Genomic DNA, 26,811 nt, shown 5'->3' with positions numbered 1-26,811 from the left:
GTACTCATAATATGCCAATATTCAATTTTTAAAAAGTTGGGAGAGGGTTGGGGGTGTAACTTAGTGGCAGAACACTTGTTAGCATGCTCAGACCCTGGGTTCAATCCCCAGCAGTTAAAAAGGCGGTGATATATAATGTGAATATTTGTTTATATATGCATGTATAAATGCATCTTTAGAAAATTCTACAAAAGGACTAGTGGCAGTAGCTGTGTATGGGGAACAGAATTGGGAAAGGGAGACTTTTCACAGTATATATTATACTTTTTGAGTTTTGAACCATGTGAATATATTATTTATTCACAAAGTTAAAAGGTAGAAAGAGATATAACAGGGATATATTGGGTAGATGTGAGAAGGAAGAGGAGGAAGGTGAAAGAGGGAGGAGCGACAGAGCTGCATGGGTGACTCCAGTCCTTTCCAGAAAGCAGTCAGAGGTCACTGCATTTGCCAGCAGCCGTTCTTGGCCTTCAGCACAGCTGGAACAGGCTGGGCTTTGTGGGTCAAAGGCAGAGTTACTTTGGGTCAAAGTGTTTCCTTTCTTCCCCCTCACCAAGATGGGTGGTGGCTCTTCCCTACCTCCACAGCTCCTCACAAAAAAAAATCTACCCTTCTGAAACTTACCTCCATCTCCAAAGACCTTCAAAAGACATCTGTACCCCATTTGGGGAGATGTTTTAACAAAATGGGAAAATCTTCTGATAAGTGAAAACACATAGGGCACAAAATTCCAAGAACAGTAAAATCCTCTTGGTGATTTTAATTTTCTACTTTGTATTTTCCAAATTTCCTATCAGCATGTGTTGCTTTTATCATGAGGAAAAAATACCTTTTTTTTTTTTCCCCAAGTGGACAGCTACAGACCTACCCCCTTTTTGAGGGGGAAATGCTGATCAGCACTTTATTCTATCTGGGAGGCTGATCAATCCTAGTGTCTCATTTTTCACAAACAGAGGAGACCAAGGAGGGCAGAACACCAGCTGCCATCTCTGGCACGTGTCAGCACTAGATAAATGTTTTGTTGAATGGGTAAGTAAATGACAGAATAGATGAATATATGGATGGGTTGGTGGAGTTGAGCAGATCCCAGAAGCTGCTGAGAATAGTAGAAAGAGACGCCCAGCAAGAGTGACAACCAGAGGCCACTGAGAATAGGCCAGTGTCTGGCAACATGTAGGTTGCCAGCCCCTTCACACTATCCTGGGAATGCCTGTGCCTGTGCCCCCTTTCTTACTTCACAAGGAAGATACTCATGGTGCCAAGTGGGCAAAGTGGTCTCCCTCCCTGCCCTATATTCTCCTCCATGTCTTTCTTCACCCCAGCAGGATCCTTTGGATAAAGCCTCCCATGGCTTCGACTGTCCCACCCCTGCCAGCACTTCACAGCTCCTCGCAATCTTCCTTCTACTGACTGGAATCATCTCTCATGGTTACCAGCTCCTTTTCCCGCTGTCCTGCTTCACTCCTCGACACTCCCCAGGCTCCAGGCCTCTACATGCTTCACTTTTTCTACCTAAAACATCCTTCCTGCCACTGCAACCTTTTTCTCTGTCTGAAAGATTCCTGTTTATTTCCCCTTTCCCTCAAGATAGGGTCTCGCCTGTTACCCAGGCTGTTACCTGTTACCCAGGCTGGTCTTGAACTCCTGGGCTCAAGTGATCCTTCCTCTTCCTCCTTAATTGCTTGGACTACAGGCATACACTAACTGAGTTTACATATATAATTTTTATTTTATTTTATAAGAGTTATAGAAATCATTCTAACTGAATTAACTTATAAACCAGTGGAGACATTTAAATCATGAGCACATTTAGTCTGTTTTGAACAAATACAAATATCGGGTTGACATTTTCATATTAAAACAGTTTTTAAAGATTGCAAATCATGGGGCTGGGGTTGTGGCTCAGCGATAGAGAGCTTGCCTTGCATGTATGAGGCACTGGATTCCATCCTCAGCACCACATAAATAAATAAAATAAAGGTTGTGTTATGTACAACTAAAAAAAAAAAGATTTAAAAAAAAAAGATTGCAAACCATGGGCTGGGGATATAGCTCAGTTAGTAGAGTGCTTGCCTCACATGCACAAAGCCCTGGGTTCAATCCCCAGTACCACAAAAAAAGATAAAAAGTAAAAATAAAGATTGCAAAATCATGCACAAACTAAAGCTTTTTCTTTATATCCCATAGCATGATAAGAAAGGTTTATAGAGAGCAAGAAAAAAGGATAATCATGTATGTTTCTGAAACCTCAGAGAGTCCTGGACGTCCCTCTGGGTGCTCTGATAGAATGGACAGCTATAGGCCAATTCCCATGAGGTTGTTGGTGGGATCAGCATCGTGAGTCAGTCTGGGTTGGACTCAGGGAAGTACCAGCATGGTCCCAGGAGAAACTGGTTGTGGGAACAACAAAAGGGCCTTTCCCCTCCCTTGAATTGGCTTTGATTTTTTAACAAAGTGTGGTATTTATGAACTAATCTGGTGTTTTGCCCATATGTGCGTCCACAGACTAGCTTCCTTTTATGAAGTGGCAATTCCTGAAATGGAGTCTGCAATTAAGAAGAGGAGGCTTGAAGATTGCAAGTGAGGCGGGGATAAAACTAAGAATATTGTGTGGGAAAGAGAGGCCTGAGCACAGGGCCTGCCTTCCCCAGCTGCATCATGCCCTCCATTAATGCAAGGGGGCAGGATCAAGAACTGTGTAGCTTCAAGCTCATGCATCCCTACCTAGCAGCTTCTTGGCCCCTACATTTTTTGTTTTCCATTTCTCAATCTACCATTGAGCTACTTCTTTACCTACTAAGACTATGTTTTTAATTATATATGGCAGCAGAATGCATTCCAATTCTTATTACACATATAGAGCACAATTTTTCATATCTCTGGTTGTATACAAAGTATCTTCACACCAATTCCTGTTTTCATATATGTACTTTGGATGATAAGGATCATCACATTTCACCATCAGTTATAACCCCATGCCCCCTCCCTTCCCCTCCAACCCCTCTGCCCTATCAAGAGTTCGTCTATTCCTCCCATACTCCCTCTCCCTATCCCACTATGAATCATCCTCCTTATATCAAAGAAAACATTCGGCATTTGGTTTTTGGGGGGTTGGCTAACTTCATTTAGCATTATCTTCTCTAACTCCTATTTTGAAGTAAATGCTGTAAGGAATTGTGTGAGGACCTGAGAAGAAAGATTTCAACAAGTAGAGAGTTAAGTGCACAAAGGTTCTAAAGTTCTGCTTGGCCACTAAGTCCATTAACCCAATGTCCCCAAATACTGGCAGTCAATAGGATGGGCTGCCCCTGTGATTAAGTCCCTGTTCCTGACCCACTGTTTGAACTGAGAAACAGCCTTGGAGCTAGCTCCCTAGGAAGGTCCCACAACTGCTGGGAAGGGGCTCCTTTAGTGCCTTTTTCTTTCCTAATCTATTTCTTTTTTTCTCTTTGCTGTCAAAGGCTTCTAAGTGACCTGTGGCAGAGGCTCTCCCATTCCAAGAAGAAGCTAATGGAAGTTTTTCACATTATCCTGAACCAGATCTGCCTCCTTCCCATTCTAGAAAGCAGGTAACCCCTGGACTAAGACCCCCTTCCCAAACCCAGCAGGAGCATTCCCATTACTCTATCTTGGCTTCTTTCCCTGCTCTGAGGTTCACTGAGCAGATAGAAAACCCAGAAAAATTTCTCTTTCCTCCAATTGGCCAGAGCCTTGCAGAGGACCAGGGTGGGTATGGAAGGGACCTATAGATCATCTTGCACTGCATGGGCTCTTTTCCCTGGTGTCTCATTTCAGCTGTGACAATGTTCAGGGCTTCATTGAAGAGTTCCTTCAGATCTTCAGCTCCTTACTGCAGGAGAAAAGGTAAGTGTGGCTAAGCTTGGACCAGTAGTGGCCATGGTTCTCCCACCAATCCCCACAAGGCCTTACAGAGGGGAGCCTTTGCCATATGCTCACCACAGCGCTAAGTTTCTGACACTTGGTGGTTGGGTAATAGACATAAACGGGGAGTAGCCCTGCAGTAGAACAATGTCCCTGTGGTCCCATCCCTGTCCCTACTATCTGCTCTCTGCCCCCCAGGTTCCTCCGGGACTATGACGCACTCTTCCCTGTGGCTGAAGACATCAGCTTGCTGCAGCAGGCCTCGTCAGTCTTGTATCCTTCTTCCACAGCCCTCTGGGATGGGGTCTGGCCTGATCAGGTCAGACACAACCTCCTGGGAGCCAGAGAGGCAAAAAGAGGGTTAGTCCCAGAACTCATGGATCAGCCAGCTAATTTTAAAGGCTACCAAGGACTCAGCCCTGCTTTTTCTAGAAAAGATGACTGCTCTAATGCTTGATGCAGGGAAGGTACAGCCCCACTTTTTCTAGGTGTCTCTTGAGTATCTGTGCCTATGTGACCAAGTTGGACTTGTGCTTATCCTCATTGTCCTTATTGTAGGAGGGACAGACTAGTAAACAGGCAGTTAGAGAGTATCATGTAAAAGAAATTCATCCAGACATGGTGGCACATGCCTGATATTCCAGCAACTTGGGAGGCTGAGACAAGAAGATGGCAAGTTTGAGACCAGCTTCAGCAACTTGGTGAGGTCTTAGGCAACTTAGCAAGACCCTGTTTCAAAATAAGAAATAAAAAGGGCTGGGGATGTGCCTCTAGTCCAAAAAAAAAGAAAGAAAAAGAAAAGAATTCAGATGGCATCTCACCTAGCAGAGGTCAGGGTGAGGATGTTTAATGGAAGTGATGCCCAAGCTGAGAACAGAAGGAATAAGAGATGATCAAACCAATAGCTAAGGCAAGAGCAGGTATTCCCAAGGGTTAAAGGGCAAAGAGAATTGGCTTCTTTGAGGAACCCACTGATGTCATGTGTGGATTACATGGTGCAGCTGTGTGTTGAAGGGTCTTTACAGGAGGGCATTGGGAATGTGGCACATGATATAGGGGCCAGCTGAACTGCACAGCCATGGGATGACCTTTGTTGAGAAGTTTGGTTTCTGTTCTACAATACTGGGGAGCATGGAAGGCTGTAGCTGTAAAGCAGGTAACATGGTCAGGTGTATACTTTAGAAAAGCTCCATCCAGCATAGGAAGAACACACTGGTCTGGGACCACAGGAAGTCCAGGGGCCAGCGAGGAGGCTGCTGCAGCATCCAGGGATGGATGATGGAGTTTGCACTAGAAGTGGAGTGAGGGTACTGGAGGTGACTCTTGGATTTCTGGTTTGACAGTACCTTGGGTGGTAGAAAGGGAGAAAGGACAGGAAGCCTGTTGGCCATTTGGGTATCTGGAATAGCTTATTCGTTTTTGCTTCAGGGACCTCTCTGGGTTCCCAGCCTTTGCAGAATTCCCTGCAAAGTTGAACAGGAGGCTCAATGGCAGTGGCTCCATTGGCTGTCCTCCTGGAGGTCAGTGCAGAAGAATTGCTGTTGGTTCATTTAAACACCTGACACTGATGGTGGCCCCTGATTCGTCTGCCCAGAGCTGCTTTCTTTTGAGTGGCAGGTACTGGGCTGTAAGGCCAGCATGACTGTGGTCTGTCTGACCCAGTGCCGACACAGCCCAGGTGCCAGTGACATCCACTGGCTCAGCCCCAAAAGCCCCTGGCAAGAGCTACATGGTTGAATCCTGGGGAGAGACTGAGAAATCTGCCTGCCTCAGAGTTGGGAAAGCTGAGAAGGACATGGGACCCAAGAAAGAGAGCCCTTAACACAGCCTTACAGGGATGAGACCCGGACTGCCTACATCCTCCAGGCAGTGGAGAGCGCTTGGGAAGGGGTGGACAGAAGGAAAGCAATGAACACTAAAGACCCATCAGTGGCCGAAGATCCTAACGGGGATTCTAATGGGGTCACGGTAACAGCAGAGGCAATCAGTCAAACACCATCACATCCAGAGAACTCAGAGGAAGTGGAGGTATATGTCTTGGGGAGGTGCTATACACTGCTTCCTGGCTCCACTTGGTCTGTCTGAGGGTAGGGCATGGGCCAACCTCCTTCTTTACTCCTGCACTCAGGGTAAAGGTTTCTTTTAGAATTGATAGCCTCTAGTTTGCGGTCAGTTCTGTTCTGCCTTTAGGGAGTCCAAAGCTGAGACTAAGCTAGAGTGAGTATGAAGAGACAGCAAGTCACTTAAGCCAGTGAAGTCTCGATTTCCCCTCTATAAAATGAAGAGATGAAGCTTTATCCATGTGAAATGCTTTCCCAAGCTCTCCCTCATACAGGTAAAAGTAGAGCTCCTTTGCTGCCTGGTCCCACCCATGGTATCCTTGAAAGCTCCTCCATGGGATCACAGGGCTCTACTGAACAAGTTTGGAGGCTTTAGATCTAGTGTTTCCTCTCCAGGCTTTTCCAAAACTCTCCCCCCTACGTTGTCTGCAACATAGCATGATGTAGGGATGGAGACCATACAGACTCAGGTCAGGTTGCTCGGATTGTAATCTATTCTGCCACTCACCAGAGGAGTAGCTTTGGGCCTGTCACTCCTGTTGAGCCTCAGTTCCTCATCTGTAAGGTGGGGATAGATGCAGTGCCCACATCTGAGCCCAATTGGACATTGGCTCTTCTTCCTGTGAGGCCCCATGCTCCATGATTCTCCCAGAGCCTTGGAGAATCGCAGCCCCCTCTACCTTTTCCCATCCTTTTCCCCATTTGTCTTTTTATCTGAGTCATGGAGGATCTATATTGTTATATATTTATTTTGTGGTACTGGAGATTAGACTCAGGGCCTTACACATGCTAGCCAAGAGCTAACTACTGAGCCACACTATAAAAAGACTTTTTTCCACATTGAATAGTATATAAAATGAATCCCCCTTACTGAAAAGAACATAATTAAAAAGGAAAACTCCACAAACCTTGCCTGGTGGTTGCTATTTCCTTCCGACATCATCCATCTTGTTAAGAGTTGGTAAAGAGCCAGGCACAGTGGCACATGCCTATAATCGCAGTGGCTCAGGAGTCATAAGGTACTAAGCAACTTAGTGAGACCCTGTCTCTAAATAAGATACAAGACAGGGCTGGGGGTGTGGCTCAGTGGTCCAGTGCCCCTGAGTTCAATCCCCAGTACCCCGCCACCAAAAAAAAAAAAAAAGAATTGGTAAAGGATCTTTAGTAGAACACATTTATGGAATCCCTTGTCTACACCAGGTTTATGAGCATTTTCTCTTTGAACCATTTGAAACAACCCCATGAGGTGAGTCGTAGTATGTTGCTTTATAAAGAGGAAACAGGTTCAAAGAAGGAAGTACCTACCCAAATCCACACAGCTAGAAATAGCTCAGCCAGTAAATCTTAAGAGTCCCACTTTCATTGAGGAGGAAATGGAAGCTCAGAGAGACTTGAGTCACTCGGTTAAGATCAAGATCCCACAGTGCTGTTTGGAGTCTGTCGTGCTGCCACCCTTGGGCTTCACCTTCCCTTCCCTCACTCTGACTCTTACTACAGTGCATGGGTGCAGCGGCTGCCCCGGGCCCTGCCGTGTGCGGCGTGGAGCTGGACTCACTCATCTCTCAAGTGAAGGACCTGCTGCCAGACCTTGGGGAAGGCTTCATCCTGGCCTGCCTAGAACATTACTCCTATGACCCAGAGCAGGTGATCAACAACATCCTAGAGGAGCGGCTGGCCCCTGCCCTCAGCCAGCTGGACCGCAGCCTAGACAGGTAGGAGAGACAGGTGGGAGGAGGCCCCAGGGCCTACCTCCCTCAGGGCTGGGGCCTTTTTCTCTGCCTCCTACTCTTTCTTCCCTGGTGCTCCAGGACTCATCTTGTTCTCTCTTCCCCACAGCAGAGTTTCCCAACAATTTAATTAATGTTAAATTATCCTCTTTGGGAATCCTCTTTGGGGAAACACAAAACCCAACGCCCCCAGAAAGTTCTCAGTGCACACTTGGATGTCCCTGCTGTGTGTTGTGGGAAGACGGATTACAGACACACTGGTAGATTTCTAAAAGAAGATGGCCAAAGCTCTTCTCATATCCATCACCCCTACTCTTTTGGACTTTGGCCCACTGTTAAGAGCATCACTGAGTGGTTCTTCCATGAACAAATAATGTTTGCTGAATGAAAGAGTGAAATTAGCTCTGTGCCTTTGGTCAAGTTTCTCAGATTCCTTGGCCCCCATTTTACAGATGAGGGTGCTGAGGCACAAAGAGCTAGGGTATAACTCGGTGGCAGAGCATGTGCTTAGCACGCATAGAATCCTGGGTTCAATCTCCAGTACCAAAAAAGAAAAAAGAAAAAAAAAAAGAGGTTGACCAATCTATGACTCCCTATCTCTTAGGGCCATTGTGAGCATTCAGTGAGGGTGGAGCTTTTTTTAAGAGATAAAATGAAAATCATTGTGTGTGGTCCCTTAGGACTGAGGGGGAGCTTCTTTTGCAGGGTGGCTGTGTTCTCAAGCAGGCCCAGATGGGGCAGGGCCTTGTCTCCCTGTTAAAGGTTTTCAGCTTGTTTCCTAGGTGTGGCTATTGAAGGGAGTGAAAAATCTGATGGATAGAATGGCAGTGGGGAATAGGACCCAGGTACACAGGGTCCCCTAAATGGATTTCTGTCCTATACCCCCAGACAGGTGAATCCAGACCCCACTCCCCTGCTGACATCTCGTCACAACATCTTCCAGAACGATGAGTTTGATGTGTTCAGCAGGGACTCAGTGGACCTGAGCCGAGTGCACAAGGGCAGGAGGTGAGTGCCTTGGGTCCTAGGGAAGCTAGAGAAACAAAAGAGCCCATCTTTACAGAACTGGCCTCTGGGGTGTGGGCTCAGGGGTCCCTTTAAAGCCTGGCCCTGGGCACTCCCAGCAGACAGGAACGGGTTCTCTAATGACTGTGCTTCAGGTTCTGGCTGTGCAGAAAGATTGTTGGTGAATCCTTGTTAATAGCAAAAGGACAGATGGGCCAAATCTGTCCCTCTCTTCCCTTCTTATTGTATCTTTTGATGTATTGACCATTGACATTCTGGGTGGTAGAATTGGACAGTGCTTCCCAGAAGCTACTCTTTGACCTGATATTCCCCAGGCTATGACAAATGAGAAAATCAAGGATTTGCACTGAATGAGCTTTTCTGAGGTGAACATATTCCATTTTAAGGCCTTTTCTATTTATTTTTAGTATATGCCCATCCTACTTTTTCAGCACTGAAAAGTCCATTCATGCCTATTGATTCATTTAACAAATATTTGCTGGGTACTTACAGCATTCTAGGCCCTGGATTAATTAGTTTCTGGAACTGTAGTGGGGAGCGAAACAGATATGGCCCATGCCCACATGGAGTTTGCATTAATCAGCTTGTCAAACAAGAAATGTCACATTGCAGATAGAACAAGGGCTATCAGGTAGATGTGCACAAACTTCTGTGCTTTGAGTGGGGGCTTCAACCTGGACAGGAAGAGTTGAGAAAATGACATGGGATAGAAAGCTAAAAGACCTGAGGGTTGAGTTCTGTGAAGGACGGAAAGAGAAGCTCTCCAAGCAGACTGACCAACAGGGACAGTGGCCCCAGGGCTATTGTGAGCATGGTGAGGCTCCCATCCACTGATGTGTTTTATGCTTTGAAAAGATCACCTGGCTTTGGAATGGTGACCCACTGGAGGAAACCGGAATCAGTGGTGATGGTGGGGAGTACACAGCCAAGTTGAGAATGGCAAAGTGAGACATTGCAACACTATGCTATTCCCTGAGAGTTCTGAAGTGGTGTTGGTCCATGGAACTCAGAAATCTGGAAACCTCTGGATAAATGCTGCCTGCCTTTTCCCCTGTCATAATAATGGGATGGAGATGGTTCAGAGAGGAAGGAGATTGGCTGTGTTCTTGAGGCTGTTGATTTGGTTAGAATCCTGTGCTGTGCCCCCTTCCTTGGGTTGTCCAATGCTGGAAGCTTGGCTGGCCAAAGGTTTAGGGAGCAGGCTCAGGGCATCTTTAAGCCATCTGGCTGGCTGGACAGGAAGCACTTGCAAACTGCTTAGTCACACACATTGCAACATCCCCAGATCCCCACCAGAGATGTCTCACTGGCCACTGTGCCAAGCCAGAATGACCCTCAGCAGTTCCTGCTATGGGAGAGTAGCAGACAGGTGTCCCCCAAACTGATGGAAGGCTAGCCCCTAGTGCAACCTAGGGAACCTGATTGGTAGGACCCCCCACAGAACTTAGGCATCTCTGGACCTGGCCTTTTCCCTTGTCTTTGATCTGTGGGTTTTCCCAGAATCAACCTACCTCACCACACCTAGGTTGTAGATCACCCACAAGCATTTGCCAAGGGGTTGGTTCCAGCTGTCAGGGTTACCAGAAGGGCTGGTGCTGAGGCAGTCAGGTGTCTGGAGGTCTCTGCCTCTGATCCTGAGGCACTCAAGGCTGTCAGGCAGAGACTGGCTGGCCTGTGTTCACTGAACCCACTGTGCTAGGTAATCCAGGGGCTGTGGATTGCAAAGAGGCAAAGCCTCCATTCATGTAGTCATTATTTATTTATTCATTCAGCAAATATTTATTAAGCGATTTACTAGCACCAGATCCTGTGCTAAACACAAGAGAAACAAGGTGAGCCAGCCTCCTGGGCCTTGCCCTTAAAGGGCAGAAACCGTGGGAAAGACAGACCATTAAACAAGCAGGTGTGAGTGGGAAGGGCCTGGGATGGGGTACACTAGAAGTTCAGCAAGGACACCTGTGTTAATCAGGGCAGGGCAGCTGGCTCATGGCCCCACCCTCCAGAGCCCTTGAAAAATTAAGTAGCACAAGGCAGATCACACTCACGTGTGTTGTTGGATCCCGTAGGGTGCACTCAAAGGCTTAGGTAGTAAGGAGACCCATTCCCTTGCATGACAAGGAGCTGCGAAACAGGACCATGTGGGCGTGGTTCACCTGTGTTGTGGGAGCATGGTCCAGGACACATCAGTTCTGTGTTTTGAGGCTTCCTTTTGGTGGTTACATTGGTCTCTTGAGGCTTCAGTGGGGCTGCAGCTATTTCACTGAGGCTTCCTGAAATGTTAATGCTAGGAGGAGCTCCAGACCAGTGTGTTTCTATCTCTCTTAGAAAATAGAAAACCTTGGGGCTCGGGATGTGGCTCAAGTGGTAGCGCGCTAGCCTGGCATGAGTGAGGCACTGGATTCGATCCTCAGCACCACATTAAAAAATAAATAAAATAAAGATATTGTGTCCACCTAGAACTAAAAAATAAATATTAAAAAAAAAAAAGAAAATAGAAAACCTTGCCTAGAAATTTCTCTCTCATCAGGAGAACTGAATCATAGGGCTCTAACATGTTGTGCCATGGTGGAAAGGCCTAAACAAAATGAGGGTCTATGGGGGTGTGACTGAGGTGGAGGGTGGCTGCTGGGTAGACACAAAGCAACTGTGTTGCAGGTGTATCAAAGCCAATGAAGGAAGGAAGCCAACTAACTAATTCCCTTGGAGTGTTCCATGGTGCCCTAGAAGATAACAAGTCTTTTCCCTCATTTTTGGTTCTGTGGTCAAAAATGTATGTTCTCTCTACCTATGGGAGAATCATAGAGCAGGTTAACATTTAAAGGCCCTGATATACCCTGTAGTAAAGAAGCAGGGTTCGCTTGGTTCACTTCTGTACATCATCTTATTTCAACTCTGAGAAGTGGATGCTGGAGATGGAACTGAGGTTTAGTGAAGTAGGAGACTTGAGCTTGGTCATGTAGCTCAAGAAGTAGCAGAGCAGACCTTAGTCAGTAGACCTGTGTCAGCCCTGTGCTATTAGAATTTGGGGGGGGGGGGTACCAGGGATTGAACTCAGGGGCACTCAACCACTGAGCCACGTCCCCAGCCCTATTTTGTATTTTGTACAGAGACAGAGTCTCACTGAATTGCTTAGTGCCTTGCTTTTGTTAAAGCTGGCTTTCAAAATCCTCCTGCCTCAGCCTCCTGAGCCGCTGGGGTTATAAGCGTGCCCTAAACCCTGTGCTGTTAGAAGCTGTGTGACCTTGGAAAGGTTGTTCTGCCTCTCTGGATCCCCTAACACCTCAACTGAAAAATGAGGGGTTTTTTTGTCTCTGTAGGTCCCTACGGAACAATTTGAGATGGGCCTTGAAGAACAAGGGTGAGGAGATGAGGGACAAGGTCTTAACTGGGTTTCAGGGGAGCCAGGGTTCCTGCACTCACTGTGATCTTGCAGCAGGCCAACTGGGTAACTTGCTCCAGAGCCACTGCTGCCTGTATTTCTAAACTAATCTTTTCTCAGATTTTTATTTTTCTTTATTTTATTTTTCTTTTCCTTTCTAGCTCCAAATGAGTTCAGGGGGCCAAAGCCCCACTTCCTCAGACAGGCTACTCAGGTACCACTGCCCTTACCTGTGTTCTTTTCCAGGGCCCAGCAGGTTGTCAGGCTTCTTTCTGGTCCTGTCAGGCAGCCATGTCACCAGAGGCCACCCAGTACAAAAGAATGGCCCCACTGCCCAGAACCAGGGGTGGATGGACCAACCAGAGTATGGCAGAAATGACAGTGACCTTTGCCTTCATTTTGGTTCCTGGCCCAGCAGAAATCCTGGCAACTGGCAGTCCCTCAGGAAGCGTGTGCTGAATTCATGGATGTGTTCTTTTTTTTTTTTTTTAGAGAATTTTTTTAATATTTATTTTTTAGTTTTTGGTGGACAGAACATCTTTATTTTATTTTTATGTGGTGCTGAGGATCGAACCCAGCACCCCGCGCATGCCAGACGAGCGCGCTATCCCTTGAGCCACATCCCCAGCCCCATGGATATGTTCTTGCCAGTGGCACTAGCCGCCTGGACAAGCTGGGGCCCCTTTCACTTCCTCTCTGTTTTCCAACTTGGTGAAGAGAGCCAGATAGAAGGCTAGAGCCACAGACACAGACCCTCTTCCTTGGTGACTGTGAAAGATTTCTATGAATCAAGATCTCTCCCTGATCCAAATCAAATGCACTGTCTTTTCCACCATACCCTGGGGCTCCTGATCCAATCTACCCTTCCTACCACAGAGCCTCATTACCTCTTCCCCCAGACCCATTAAGCCTCCAAGCCAGAATTCATTTCTCCTGTTTCCATTCCATTCTGTGTCATTCAGCACGTTTTGTGTTGGTTATTCTTTGCCTGTCACCCCCACTGTAGTGTGAGGGCAGCAGCTCCATCTTACGCATTTCTGAATCTCTTCCCCATTCAGCCTCAGTACCTTGCCTGACATGTAGTAAGGCCTTAGTAAAGACTTGCAGAGAAGCAAAGCTTAGCCTGCCACACTGGGACCACAACACTGGCCTGCCCCAGGCCCTTGTCCTAGGCAGATAGCCCCACAGACTCAGGTGCCAGCTCCTCCCGGCCCCAAAAGCCAGTTAAGATTTTTGTGAAAGCAGCATACAACTTTGTGTCTCCCCCTTTTTTCTCCCATTACCCTTGATACATTCCAGAGTCCCGATTTCATAGTTAAGCTGGATTTTCTTGCCTGACATCTCGTATTGATTTTCCCCTGCAGGGCTAGAAACTACATTCCACAGGCCTGGGTATGTGTCTGACAAGCCAAGTTTTTCTACAGGTTTGCAAAACCATGGTCAAGAGGCTTGAGTCCCCTCTAAGGGCTGCACTACAGCTCACTGTGACCCCAAGAACACCCCTTCTTCCTCCACTTCACCCAAGTTTCCTTGCCTGTGATATGATGGAATTTGGACTTCCAGATTTTTGTTTCCAGTGAATTTTTTTTTTCTTTTGTGATAGTGGGGATTGAATGCAGGGACATTCTACTAATAAGCTGCACCCCAGGCCTTTTTATGTTTTGTTTTGAGGGTCTCCCTAAGTTGCCAAGGCTGGCTTGAACTTGCGATCCTCCTGTATTAGCCTTCCGAGTAGCTGGAATTACAGGTGTATGCCACCAGGCCTGGCTTCTAGTGAATTCTCCTGTAGAAGCTGGACTTGTGGAACAGGAACATAGAAGACTTGCTCTAATGAAGCAGGGGTGAGAGGAGGAGACCAGAATGCCTCTTCTCTCCACACCCCAAACGTTCCTAGGGCTCCTGTACATTCACCAAGAAAGCCCTACGTAGCCTTAATTATTTCTTGCTTATTTTAAAAGTTCAAAGACTCCAAGCCATCCTAGGGGTCACCATTTGCTACCATGACTCCTGGCCCTCTGCATTCACATACATCAACATATACCCACAGAAACGAAATGGGGTACCTTTGCTTTTGAGATCGTTCTGGGTGTGTTTTTCTATAATTTGCTTTTTTCCTTGGCAATAAATCTTTCCCCATCAGCACAAGTAAATCCACATCATTCTTGAGAAGTACACATGGCCAATCTATAAGACAGATGAGACAGTTCATTTGGCCATTTCACTCATGATAGATATTAGTCTCTTTCCGTTTCTTAATGTTACCAGCCAATGCTATAAAGAAAACTCCTGACATGCAGCCAGTGTTACTCTAGGGTAGACACCTTGAAAGGGAATTTCCTGGTTGAACTGTGTACATGTATTAAATTTAACAGTTTGTGAGATGTCCTGCAGAGGGGCTGGGCCCCTTCATGCAGGTACCTGTACGTACCAGCACCTCCCGGTACAGGACAGCACAAGCCTCATTGTGGGCCAATCTGATGGGTGGAGAAGTGATCCACAGTCTCTCTGGACCCACTGAACCCAAAGCTTAGAAGCCTGATGTTTTTAATCCTTTCTCCCTGCCATTTCCTTGGCCCAGGAAGGAGGGGAACACACGGAGCCTGCTGAACGACAAGCGGGAGGTGGTGTCCCAGCGGCAGCGCTACGAGCAATACAGCGTGGTGGTGGAAGAGGTGGGTGCCTGAGCCAGGCCTCTACTGGGCACGGGAGGTCCAGCCAGCCCCTGAGCTGTATATGCCATTGCAGGTGCCACTACAGCCAGGTGACTACCGTGGTGATGACTATGAAGACGAGTACGATGACACCTATGATGGCAACCAGGTGGGCGCCAACGATGTAGACTCAGATGATGAGCTCATCAGCCGCAGGTGAGGCCACAAGGTGGTGGCATTCCAGGGGAAGAAAGGCTCTCTGGCCTTGGGGGATAACGGGGGCTCTGAGTCTTCTGTTTATACAGATGAGGACAACAAGGCCTGGGCATGTGAGCGAGTCAGGGCAGAGCCGGGCCCACACCCAGGCTTCCGGACTCCTAGTCCAGCGCTTCTTCACCCCAGTGGGGCAGCGTTTATTTGGGCTCAGGAAGTAGTTTTGCATTTTTCTTTTTAAAGTACAGAAAACATTTCCCAGTGGAATCTTGCAGAGTTTCCTCAATATAGATCAAAGCAGAGCTTCCCTGGACAGCCCCAGGCCCCAGCTCAGTCTCCTCCTAATCCCTGGTGTCAAACCTGGTACCTCAAAGAATTTGGGACTGGTGCAAAAGCTAACTCGAAAAGCCCTCTGGGATTTCCCAGCCTCCTGAGCTGATCATCTCCCAGTGGCTTCCTCGCCCCAGCCAGATCCCCTCTCCCGGAGCCCTCCCTCCAGGTCTAATCTAGTATTTGATCTTGCTTTCTCTCCACACCCTCAGGCCCTTCACCATCCCTCAGGTACTGAGGACTAAAGTATCTGGAGAAGGGCAGGAGGAAGAGGAGGATGAAGAGGAGGAGGAAGCTGAAGAAGAGGCTCCCAAGGTACCTCCTTGGCAGGTGGCAGGGGTGGGTGGTGGATGAAGAGGAGGGTGCAGTTCTGAAGAATTAATCAGTAGCTCTGTGTCCCTCCCGGCTCCCTGCATCTGGCCCTGAGGCAGTCCCAGCATCACAGGGAGGGGGGTCCTTTGAGCCCAGGCTGTCTGCTTAGAGAGCTGCTGGTTTAGAGCTTGCCTCTTAGAATTTGCCAGTTAGGGCCCAGGGGACAGATTAGAGGCTGGGCCTTTGAGCTGCCCGGGGTCATTAGGCCCACAAGCCTGGGGGCTAGAAGAGATGCTGTCAGCCACTGTGCCTGGGGTGGCAATTCTTAAGATTTGAGAAGCGTTAGAGCCCAGGGACCCTTGGAGATCATCTGGACCAGTGGGTTTCAAAGCCCTGTTTTCTAGCAGCTAAACTTCTTCAATCGAATCTTAGCTAGAACTTCAGCATATAAAACAGATAAAAGCAGCTCTGCTCAGGTTGAATGGGGCATCAGCCAGGGACCCTGGATTCCTTATTACCCTCCCAGCAAGATGACAAATTCAGATGCTTCTGTGGCCAGGTTACCAGTGTCACTGAGTAGGGGGGCCTGGCAAGAATAGCAGCCCAGGGGTCAGCCCAGATTTTTATGAAAAATCTCCCAGTCTTTATACTACTAATTCTACTTTTTTGGGTTTGGATTTAAAAAGAAAGCAAAACTCTGGCCACCAAAGTCTGCCTGCGGTCCTATGGTCCTTAGGTCACATTTTCCCCTGCACTGGTCCCAGGCTTCTTGTTCTCCTAGAAGTTCTAGAGAATTCAGGAGTGTGTGGCACACCCCTGTAATCCTGGCAACTTGGAAGGCTGAGGCAGGAGGATTGCAAGTTCAAGGCCAGCCTCAGCAACTTAGTGAGACTCTGTCTCAAACTAAAAAATTAAAGGGGCTGGGGATGTGAGTCAATGGTAAAGCACCCCTGTGTCAAATCCCCAGTATCAAAACCAAAAGAAGTCCTGGGGAGCAGGCTCTTGCATAGCACCCTGCTGCTGACACTCAAGTGAGGCCAGACCTCCAGCTCCCAGGACAAGCTGGTCACCCACCAGGGGCTGTCTTGGCTTCCATGCCCCTGCATGGCCTTGCCTCCTTGCCCCCATTTGTCACTGACATTCTCTTAGCTATGGTTAGTCCACCCCACCAGCCTGTCCAGAGAGCTTCAGTTCCTTCAGCTGTCCCCTCCCTGGGGAGGAAGGAGGACAGTAGGGTCCCAGTGAGGCGCCAGACAGCAGCAAGTCCAGCTCCATTCCAGGGCATCCCCGTGCCTGGCACACACTCATCAACAAGATTTATTCAAGCACCTCCCAGCACAGTTTAGGGAAATGGGACAGTTCATGATTCCAGATTTTGTTTCTTCTCCTCTCCACAGCCTGACCATTTTGTGCAGGACCCTGCAGTGCTGAGGGAGAAGGCAGAAGCCAGGCGCATGGCCTTCCTTGCCAGGAAAGGGTAAGCATTCAAGAATCTAATTCTGATGAGAGGGAACCCATCTGAGGAAGGCCCAGCTGACCACCCAGGAAACCCACACATCAACCCAAAGTACTGCTTGTGTATTAATGTAATTCTCATAAGAACCCTAGGAAGTAGCTACTGTTATTAAGGCCAGAGATGTTAAATAACCCGCCAAAGATCACACAGCTAGTAGGAGTTAGATCAAAGATCAATATGGATGGGGCTGGAGTTGTGGCTCAGTGGTAGAGTGTGTGCCTTTCACATGTGAGGCACTAGGTTTGATCCTCAGCACCATATAAAAATAATGAAAGCATGTGTCCATCTACAACTAAAAAAATATTTTTTAAAAAAATGAAGCAATGGTGTGCATCTATAGTCCCACCTACTTAGGAGGAGGCTGAAGCAGGAGGATCATTTGAATCCAGGAGTCAGGGTTGGCAACCTTGTCAACAGTGAGACCCTGTCTCTTAAAAAAGAAAGAAAAAGAAAAAAAAAAAGAGCTCAAATGGGTCACTTTGGGGTTCAAACTCATGACCATTACTTGACAGATATTGTTGCAAGGTGTATCACCAGCATGGGAACCCAGTGTGTCCAGGGCTAGCTAGTGCTGGGCAGAGTATAAAGTGCAAGTATGCCTAGACAGACACACATTCTTTATGGCTGAGACACATGACAGGGACATAGGAGCACTTGAACTGGACCCTTAAGAGTGGAAAGGGTACAGAGGAGTTTGTTGTGAAGGTAAAAGCGCAAGGCACAGGTATGGTCAGGAAGAGGGTGTTCAGCAGGCAGCCCAAGTTCCCCTGTCTAAGCCCCCTCTTTTTCTCAGTAAGGAAACTATCCAGAAGGGACAAGCATCTGCCTCCAAAGCAGGGATAGAGTCCCAGTCCCCTCATCCTGGAGCTCATACAGCACTGCCCTCTGGATACAGGAGGCCTCACAGGAGGGAAGACTTTGATCTTGTTCTGAAGGCAGTGGGAGCCACAGAAGGTTCTTGAGCAGGAAACAAAGCCACTCTGATTTCACACCCATCCCAACCCCCAGAGCATGAAGCTCTGGGCAAATCCCAGCAGTTGAGTCAGGCCACAAAGATCCCAGGTCATGTCTGTGAGCACATTTGGTTTTTGGATGCCACCAAGCAAGGCCCTGGGGTGTAGAACAGGAGGGTTGTCTCATCTGTAGCAGGTGGCCCTAGATGCAAAAGGGAGGGGACACACTCCAAGCCCTCCTCCTCTCCTGCGGGCTTCAGTCAGTCTACTGGCTGCTCCTTCCCCCAGCTTAGCTGTGTGGGCCCATCTGGAAACAAGGCTTGGAGAAGAGGAAACCCCAGGTGTGGTGCTGGCCACAGGCCCCAGAGCCTTGCCTCTTGGGGCTCCATTTTCCCTCCCATCCGAAATTGGGCCATGGGTGGCCTGGCCTAGAGGTGTGTCCTTTCCTGGTGACTTCTGAGGTAGGCTGTGGGTTCTTCCAGAAGACTTCTGACCAATGGGTTCTCTGGGGGATGGGTTGTGTCCCCTCAGGTATCGGCATGACAGTTCCACAGCAGTGGCTGGCGGCCCCCGGGGTCATGGGCAGAGCCGCGAGACAACCCAGGAGCGTAGGAAGAAGGAAGCCAACAAGGCGACGAGAGCCAACCACAACCGGAGGACCATGGCTGACCGCAAGAGAAGCAAGGGCATGATCCCATCCTGAGGCCACCACGCCAGAGCCAGCAGGGCCTCCTCACCCAGTTGTCTCCTTGCCGGGGCACCAAGTTCAACTCCACCCCTCAACAGCCTCAGCTTTGCAGCCCCTGAGAAGGCCACCTCGTTGTCATCTACCAGCCAGCCGTGAGCGCCTTCCTAAGGAACACACAGTGCCTTACCCCTCAGTGGAGGAACCTGTGGGGCCAGCGAGCAGTCTCCTTCCCCAGCTGCACTGGTGGGAAAGGGATAGGGACAGAGCCCCAGGCAAGCTCCCCAGACCTTGTGTGGCAAGTTTCCACTTCCCTGAAGTCTGTATCTTCAGAAACAACAAAAGGCCTGCCAATAAAGTTTCTGACCCTTCCAAGCAGTGATCCATGACGTGCCTATGAGCAACTCCCCGTGTCTCATTCTTCAGTGACAGCCGCCAACTGAAGGGCAAGAGGGCAGATGCCCCGTGCTCCCTCCGTAGACCTTTTGTGCTTGCTCTCAGTTTAACTCCTCCCAGTGTTGCTTGTCTTGCTGTGTGTCCCTTCCAAGCCCCCAGTCCCTGCCTGTTTGAAGGTAGAGCTGGAGTGCATGGAGTTCTGGGGTCCTTTCTGCTATCTCATTCAGTCCAATGACCTCTGCCCTAGGAGGTAGGTACAGATGAGGAAAGTGAGAAATGGTAGGACACAGATGTCCAGTCCGATCCCTGGCCTTTATGCATCCTAGACCCCCATAGATGATGTCATATCCATCTCACAGCTGGTCCAAGGACACTTGGACCAGAACTCAGTGCCTCATGTTTGACCCCTAAAACTGAGAGGTTGGAATCAATTGAGGATGTCATTGCCAGGCCCTGAGTGGATCTTGGGCCTGGTTCCTTAAAGCCCCCTCTCAGGTATGACCAGCCAGTTCCTAGTGTGGCAATAGCTGCCAGGCCTCTGAGAATGTCACTGATGAATGGCAAATCAACAGGGGCTGTTTGCTAGTGAGGTGTTTGATCCTAGCCCAGTCTGGCCTGGAGCCCATCGGCTGAACCCAAGGCCCAGGCAGACCTTGATGAATCACCCTGGAAGCCAGTACAATTTATTTGCACGTGGTTAGGACGAGTGTGTGAGGCAGAGGCAGACAGGCCCTTGATGGATTGGTTTTGTTAGGTCAGCCCGCACAAGTGAAAATCAATAGCAATTCCTCCACATCTCGCAATTCTCTTGGCGTGTTTGAGATGCAGAGCAGATATGGGAGTGGTGTCCTCCCTGCGAGCTACTGAATTAACTGAGATCAGGCTCAGAGTTAGCCATCCTGACAGGCTACGGGAAGGCTGTTTCCTCCTGGAGGCATTTGCCTGTGACCTGCCTAATGACAGAGCCATTTTTCTTCCCCACTGAGGTCAGGAGACCCAACTTGCATCCCTGGAGGGAGGTGAGATGGGCTGGGGAGCTGCTGGCTTTACCTGCCTTACCTGTTGCTGTTCGTATAGCCCCTCACACCTTCAGTTGGTCATGTGTGCCACCCAGCCACCTGTTAGTGTTCAGGTTTCCCATGAGCCTCCTGACTTAAAGAATTTGAGCAAGCCACTTCTCATGTTTTTTAGAATGTTTTAGAGTCAGGTCTCCTTAGAGGAATTGTTGCTTTCCCCTTTCAGATCTTGAGGCGACCCACTCAAGGAAAACAGCTCAGGAGACATCCAGAACGGTGCTTGGAGGCATGCCGCCCCACTTAGGGACTCAGTTTAACCATTAGACCAGATGAATGGTTTCCACATTGGTGCCAATAAAATCCTTGGCACAGTGGCGAACGCCTGTCATCCCAGCAACTCCGGAGGCTGAGACAAGAGGATTGCAAGTTCAAAGCCAGCCTCAGCAACTTAGTGATGCTCTAAGCAACTTAGTGAGAACCTGTCTCAAAAAGGGCCAAGGATGTGGCTCAGTGGCTAAGCATCTGAGTTCGATCCCTGGTACCAAAGAAAGAAAAAAGCAAGCAAAAGGAAAAAAAGAGATTCTCAGAGGAGATTTAAGGTTTAAGATTGGCAACTACAAAAAGTGTTATGAGTGGGGTGAGAGCCTCGCCCCTCCCTGCTCAGTCACTGGACCCCACCATCCCCACTACTTGCTTCTGTGTAGGTATTTGCTAAGTGACTTCTCTGTGCGCTGGCTTCTGAGTCCCTTTTTATAAACTAGGATTGGTTCTGGCCCCCCACTTCACAGGAGATCAGAAACTGTTTCAACGCTCATGGCTAGAAATTGACACTGGGGTCCCAAGTCCTCTTGGAGGTACAAAGCTTCCCAGGAAACATCTATGATAACCTTATTCTGTCAGGGCACAGAGAAGACAGGGCAGCAAAGCCCACAGTAAGTTAGCAGCAGAGCCTGGATACACGTCCTTTCTGAATTGTCCTCTGAAAGAGCAGATGAAACCTGGGGGAGGAAATGGTGGGCCAAAACCTGCATGTCACTGCCACTCCAGGAGCTTGGCTTTAATAGTATAAGAAGGGAAAGGAAAAACAAAGGCCAATCCACAGAAAATGAGCTGGGGATCTAGCTCAGTTGGTAGAGTGCTTGCCTTGCATGTACCAGGCCCTGGGTTCAATCCCCAGCACCACAAAAAAAAAAAAAAAAAAATAGAAAGAAAATGCAGAGGGTATTAAAATGACATCAACAGAAACTTGAAAGCAACCTGGGAAAGTATTCAAAAATTTTTTAAAAATTAAAAGTAGAGTACATGGCCAGTAGCAGTGGTACATACCTGTAATTCCAGTGACTCCAGAGGCTGAAGCAGGAGGATCCCAAGTTTAAGGGAAGCCTTGACAAATTAATGAGACCCTATCCCTAAATGAAAAATAGAAAGGGCTGAGGATGCAGCTTGGAGGTAGAGTCCCTCTGGGTTCAATCCCAGCACACACACACACAAAAATGTAGAATACCTGACAGTGTGATACACCATGATTTTATTTATTTATTTATTTTTTGCCTACAGACCAAGAAAGGGAAACACACGTGACTATATTCAGTGCACATTGGTGAGACCTGCTAGGTGGCAGGAGTGTGCACAGAGGAAATAGTGTGGATGACTGTGGTGCCGAGATTATGATATTTGTAATAAGAATAGAAGTACTTATTGAGCACCTGCCATGGCCAGAGTTTCTGCTGGGTTCTTTCCTTGCATTCTGTTGTCCAATCCCACAAGGTAGGTTCAAATGAGGAAATCAAGGTACAGAAAGGTTAGATGACCTGCTCAAGGCCACGCAGCAAGTTACCCCAGTCCCACGGTTGTCTCTTAAAATCCCACTCTTAACCCCTAAGCTCTCGACCTCCATTCCACTCTCCCCGACTACACATCCTTATTACTGGACCCTTCCTTCTAGTGAAAGAATAAAACCCAGTGAAATGGGTGCAGAACAAGAGGTGAAGTCCCCTCTCATTAGGCCACGTCAGACTCTATGACAGTGCCCCACAGAGCTAGGCTACTCCAATTTGTTCACTTTGTTCTGTTTTCATATTCATTTCTTCTTTTCTTCTGTTTGTCTAGTGTGCTATTAAGCCCATTGAATAATTCATTTTTTTTAACCCAATCCCTCTCCAGGGAGAAGGTTTGGGCATCCTCAGCTGAGATGATAATAGCAGAGCCTAAGGACCCCGAGACCTAGAAGGGGGCCTCAGAGTTAAAGCCACGGGGTAAACCAGGCCAGATGCCAGCATTGGCCCAGAGCAGCTGCCGTCCATGCCTGCTGCCTGCTGTCAGGGATCGGGGCCTGGGCAGCCGGCCCCCTGGAGGGCCAGGAAAGAGGAGGAGAGTGACTATATTCAGGGCACATTGGTGAGACCTGCTAGGTGGCAGGCATGTGTGGAAAAGACCTGACCTCTGTCCCCTCTTGGAGTTCATAGTACAAGGGCTCATAGACATGAAAATAAAACATAATTTTGGAAAAACAATTTGTAATAACTTGCTTATTCCAATGAATGAATGAAGAAATTAGTAGTAGGGAAAACACAAGGTCAACACAAAGAGACCAAGAGGAAAGAGACATTTCCAGAAGCAGGGGGAGGCTGCAGCATCAGGCAGAAGGGAAGAGGTCACCCAGGCAAAGGCAATGGGCCTCACTGGGCTCTGTCCCCGGCTTTGTCAGAGAGGCTCAGGGGGAGTGTTGGTACCCACAGCCTGTTGTGGGATGCCTAGAAGGAGCGGGAGCTCAGGCACACCCAGTAAGTGGGAAAGGTAGGCAGGACCCTTTCAGAAGCTGCCCCAGCCAGCTCTGATCTTTTCTAGAGCCCTGCATCCTTGGGAAGTAAGGAAGAAGCCTTAACTATGGCCAGAGGTTATTGTTGAAATCCTGCATCTTGAATCAAGGTTTAAAAAAAAAAAAATCCTCCTGAACTGAACATAGGGACCATGCCTTCCGTTCCAGCTGCTGGGGAGGCTGAGGCAGGAGGATCGAAAGTTGGAGGCCAACCTGTACAACTTAGTGAGACCCTGTCTCAAAAAATAAAAAGGGCTGGGGATGTAGCTCATTGGTAGAGTGCTTGCCTGGCATGTAAGGTCCTGGGTTCAATCCCCAGCACTGAAAAAAAAATTTTTTTTTCATCCTGTCTAAATTTTGCCATCTGCACCCCTAAATGTGTATGGGATGCTGGCAGCTGGGGAGGGTAGAGCAGGGAGGATGGTCTGCGTCTGGGGGCAGCGAGAGATGGTCCTTAAAATGGCATGAAATTCTAACTTCACATCATACAGAAAATAGTCTTCCAACAATCAATAATCATTCAGAGAATTTGACACAGACTGACAGGCCTCAGAGAACCTGAAAGGGCAGTTAGTGCGGGTTTTCTCAGCCTATTTAAACCCTCCACAGTCCCCATCTCAGGTCCTGGCATTTCAGATATTCTGTCCTCCCCTGGGGACAGGGAGCTTTGCCCTGCTTTAGAATTCATTGGGCTTCTGTGTCTCTCTCCCAGCCACAGAGACTTGGTCCTGCGGTCTGAATGACAAAAAAAAAAAAAAAAAAAAAAAAAAAAAAAAAAAAAAAACCTATAGGTACAAAATTCTAGTTTTCCAAATAAGAAATTCTGATACCCAGTCTGCTTTTTCTAGCTGCAGGAGTCCGCCCTCCACACTGTGACATGTCCCTTAAGTGTTCTGCTGTCCCAAGGAGGTAATTATGGTTTTCTCCTCCGGAAAGTGGTTTTCACAGAGGAGCCAGGCAGAGAAGGAGCCCCCAGTGGGTTGAGCACCAATTATTCCTGTAAATTTAGGAATGTTCTCTGCAATGTTTCTGCGGAGGCTCCCACACCATCTCCCATCTCACACCCTGATCTACTTACTCAGCATTCTTTCACACAGAGTCCCAGGCCTCATCATATTCATTTTTTTTATTGCTAATTTGCTCATAAAAGTGGCTGGGCCCTAGTGAAAAGAACACCAGATTGAAAGTCAAGAGGCTAGAGACCATGCCCTAGATTTCAACAAGCTGTGTGACCTTGGATCTATCACTGGGCCTCTCTGGGTCTCCATTTCTTATGAGAAATAAGAACGAGCCAGGGATGGTGGTGCACACCTGTAATTCTAATGAGTCAGGAGGCTGAGACAGGAGGATCACAAGTTGGAGACCAGCCTCAGCAACTTAGTGAGGCCCTCTCTCAAAATAAAAAATAAATAAATAAAAAGGTCTGAGGATGTAGCTCAGTGGTAAAGCACCCCTGGGTTCAATCCCTGGTATGAGAGAGAGAGAGAAGAGAAGAGAAGAGAAGAGAAGAGAAGAGAAGAGAAGAGAAGAGAAGAGAAGAGAAGGGCATTCTCCCCTGCCCTGTTGCCTCATGAGCACAGGCAATTGTGAAGGTCAGATGACATTATTATGAAGGTCAAAGGAGACTCTGAAAGTAGTGAACCCTGTTCAAATAGAAGAGATGAAAACTATCATGGGCAGCCTATCTACCCTGCACTTGTGAGAGTTCCCACCTCTCCCTCTTTTATATTATTATTTTTATTGTTATTTTTATTTTTATTTATTTATTTTTTAGTTATAGTTGGACACATTACCCTTATTTTACTTATTTGTTTTTGTGTAGTGCTGAGGATGGGGCCTCGCACGTGTTAGGTGAGTGCTCTACCGCTGAGCCACAACCCCAGTCCTGTTGTTGTTGTTGTTGTTGTTATTATTATTATTATTATGACTACTACTACTAATATTACTATTTTTAGTACTGGGGGTTGAGCCTGAGGCCTTGTGCATGCTATGCAAAACACTCTCAATCCCCAGCCTTTATTATTATTATTATTTTGAGGCTGGGTCTCACTGGTTGCCCAGGCTGACTCAAACTTGTGATCCTCCCACCTCAGTCTCCCAAGTAGCTGGGATTGCAGGCTGCCCCTCCGTGCCCAGCTATCCTCTCTTTTAACCACCCTGCCAGAAATCTCTTTGCAAAACCACCTGCTGTTCCCGGGAGCACATTCTCAAACAGAATCCTGGGGTCCCAGGGATACAAATGGGCAGTTTTAGAGCGGCCTCTATCTGGGTTTTGGCCAGGGATTCTTCATCTGCGGATGGCCAAACCTCCAAGGCCTTTGCCTCCCTGGACAAACTGTGTCATGAAACAGCCTTTCCCAGGCCCCCGCCTGTGGGGAAGCTGAGGACTCTCTCACTGAGATGCTCTCGGATGGGAGTTTGTTTAGAAGTAGTCGGAACTTCTGCCCTTTAATGGACTCCCCAGGTGCCACATGACACATCCAGTGGGCACAGCATGGCCTCCAGAGCCAGATGGCCTCTGTCATAGGACAGCAGCAATAGATGAGAGCCAACTGTATGGGCTGTCACACCTGGAAAGCCACATGCCCCCTCACAGGAGGAGTCTGTGCAGAAAGGCAGCCCTATCTCCTCCACAGACACTAACTGAGAGGGAGATGCAAAGACCCTGCTCAGTCTATTGGGCTTTGCAATGGCTGGGGCTGGGGTCAGAATGGAGTTGGGCTCAGCCGCTCCCTGGCTATGGGAGATGGAGCAAGGTGGTCTCACCTTGCTAAGCTACAGTGTCTTACCTGTACGTAGAGATGCAGTCAGGTTGGCTGGGATATGTAGGTTGGTATTTAGCCGGTTGTGACACAAGTTAATGAACGCACAGGGTTTACCCTTGGGGACCTGGGAGAGGGGTGTCAGGTACCTCCTGCCAACGCTCCGGTTGGCTTTCTGTGCACGCTCTTGGCATGACTTCCATGACTCCTTCAGGGATATCCTCCCAGAAGCCTCCAGGCTTCAGATGGACTGGATACATAGGGTTAGGACAAGAAGAGACAGGGCCCGTCTGGTCAATGTGTGACGGGTACCCCAGAAACCTAGAAAGATGCCCCGTGTAGCCTTGTAGGACTGGAAATTACTTCACTGAATCCTCAGAACAAGGCCTGGTGACAAATGGGACAATAAGCTTGTTTAAAAGTTCAATTGCTTGCTTGTGGCTGCAAAGTGTTCAAGGCCGAATTCAAACCCAGGTTTTCCAATCAGCATCCAAAGTACCTGCTCTCAAGTCCCTCAGGTTTCCTGCTTCTCTGTAGCTTGGCACTTGAACTAGAAGACACAATATTCCATATGTGGTTGGCTTAGACCAGAAAAGAGGGCTTATCACCTCCTTCATTCTAAACACCATATCTCTGCAGATACGACCTATAATTCAAGTCACTCCATGGACAAGGAGCAGAGAAAAGTAAGAAGCTGGGCATAATATATTTCCCTAATTTCCACTTTGCCATAGCCTCTCTTTTCAGTGGGGGGAAGGAATGCCCCTCAGAGGGCTCAGTTTGAAGGTGTTCCTTAGGAAAGCTTAATGAGATAAGGACGTTAAGCATCATGTGCAATTGCAGTCCAAGGGCAGGAGGTGGCCCTCACTGTTGGAGGCCTGTACAAGAGGGAGTCAGAAATCTGCTCAGACATCGGGGACCGAGGGAAGCAAAGAGGACTCGGTTATACAGCGAAAGGTGTGGAGAAAAGATAAGGGCCGCCTGAGGGGGACACGAAGCTGCTGGAGTTTAAAACAGTGTTAGAGACGCTGAACATGACACTGCCAAGGGACACAAAGGAGAACACGGGAATGGGATCAGGCCTC

General features: G+C 48.2%; 1 protein-coding gene across 6 annotated transcripts in view; it reads left to right on the top strand.

Annotated features, from left to right (window-relative positions):
• ASCC2 (activating signal cointegrator 1 complex subunit 2) overlaps positions 1–19,116 on the top strand; it is a 42,962-nt gene extending 23,846 nt beyond the window's left edge. For 4 of the 6 annotated variants that reach the window (XM_081285719.1, XM_081285717.1, XM_081285721.1 and 1 more), the window contains 12 exons: positions 2,506–2,580; positions 3,462–3,569; positions 3,796–3,864; positions 4,081–4,155; positions 5,718–5,910; positions 7,440–7,654; positions 8,558–8,677; positions 14,653–14,746; positions 14,820–14,941; positions 15,481–15,583; positions 16,978–17,057; positions 18,581–19,116. In XM_081285719.1, the coding sequence (XP_081141845.1) occupies positions 2,506–2,580; positions 3,462–3,569; positions 3,796–3,864; positions 4,081–4,155; positions 5,718–5,910; positions 7,440–7,654; positions 8,558–8,677; positions 14,653–14,746; positions 14,820–14,941; positions 15,481–15,583; positions 16,978–17,057; positions 18,581–18,752 (1,426 nt within the window). In that variant the 3' untranslated portion in view covers positions 18,753–19,116. The remainder of the gene's footprint in view (positions 1–2,505; positions 2,581–3,461; positions 3,570–3,795; positions 3,865–4,080; positions 4,156–5,717; positions 5,911–7,439; positions 7,655–8,557; positions 8,678–14,652; positions 14,747–14,819; positions 14,942–15,480; positions 15,584–16,977; positions 17,058–18,580) is intronic. The other 2 variants (XM_081285720.1, XM_081285718.1) reach the window with 1 other exon arrangement.
• Positions 19,117–26,811: the final 7,695 nt, after the last annotated feature.

Source organism: Spermophilus citellus, assembly GCF_964194105.1.
Source record: "Spermophilus citellus genome assembly, chromosome: 3".
Lineage (NCBI taxonomy): Eukaryota > Metazoa > Chordata > Mammalia > Rodentia > Sciuridae > Spermophilus > Spermophilus citellus.
Note: the sequence above shows the minus strand (reverse complement) of the source record. Positions and strands in the feature narration are given on the sequence as shown.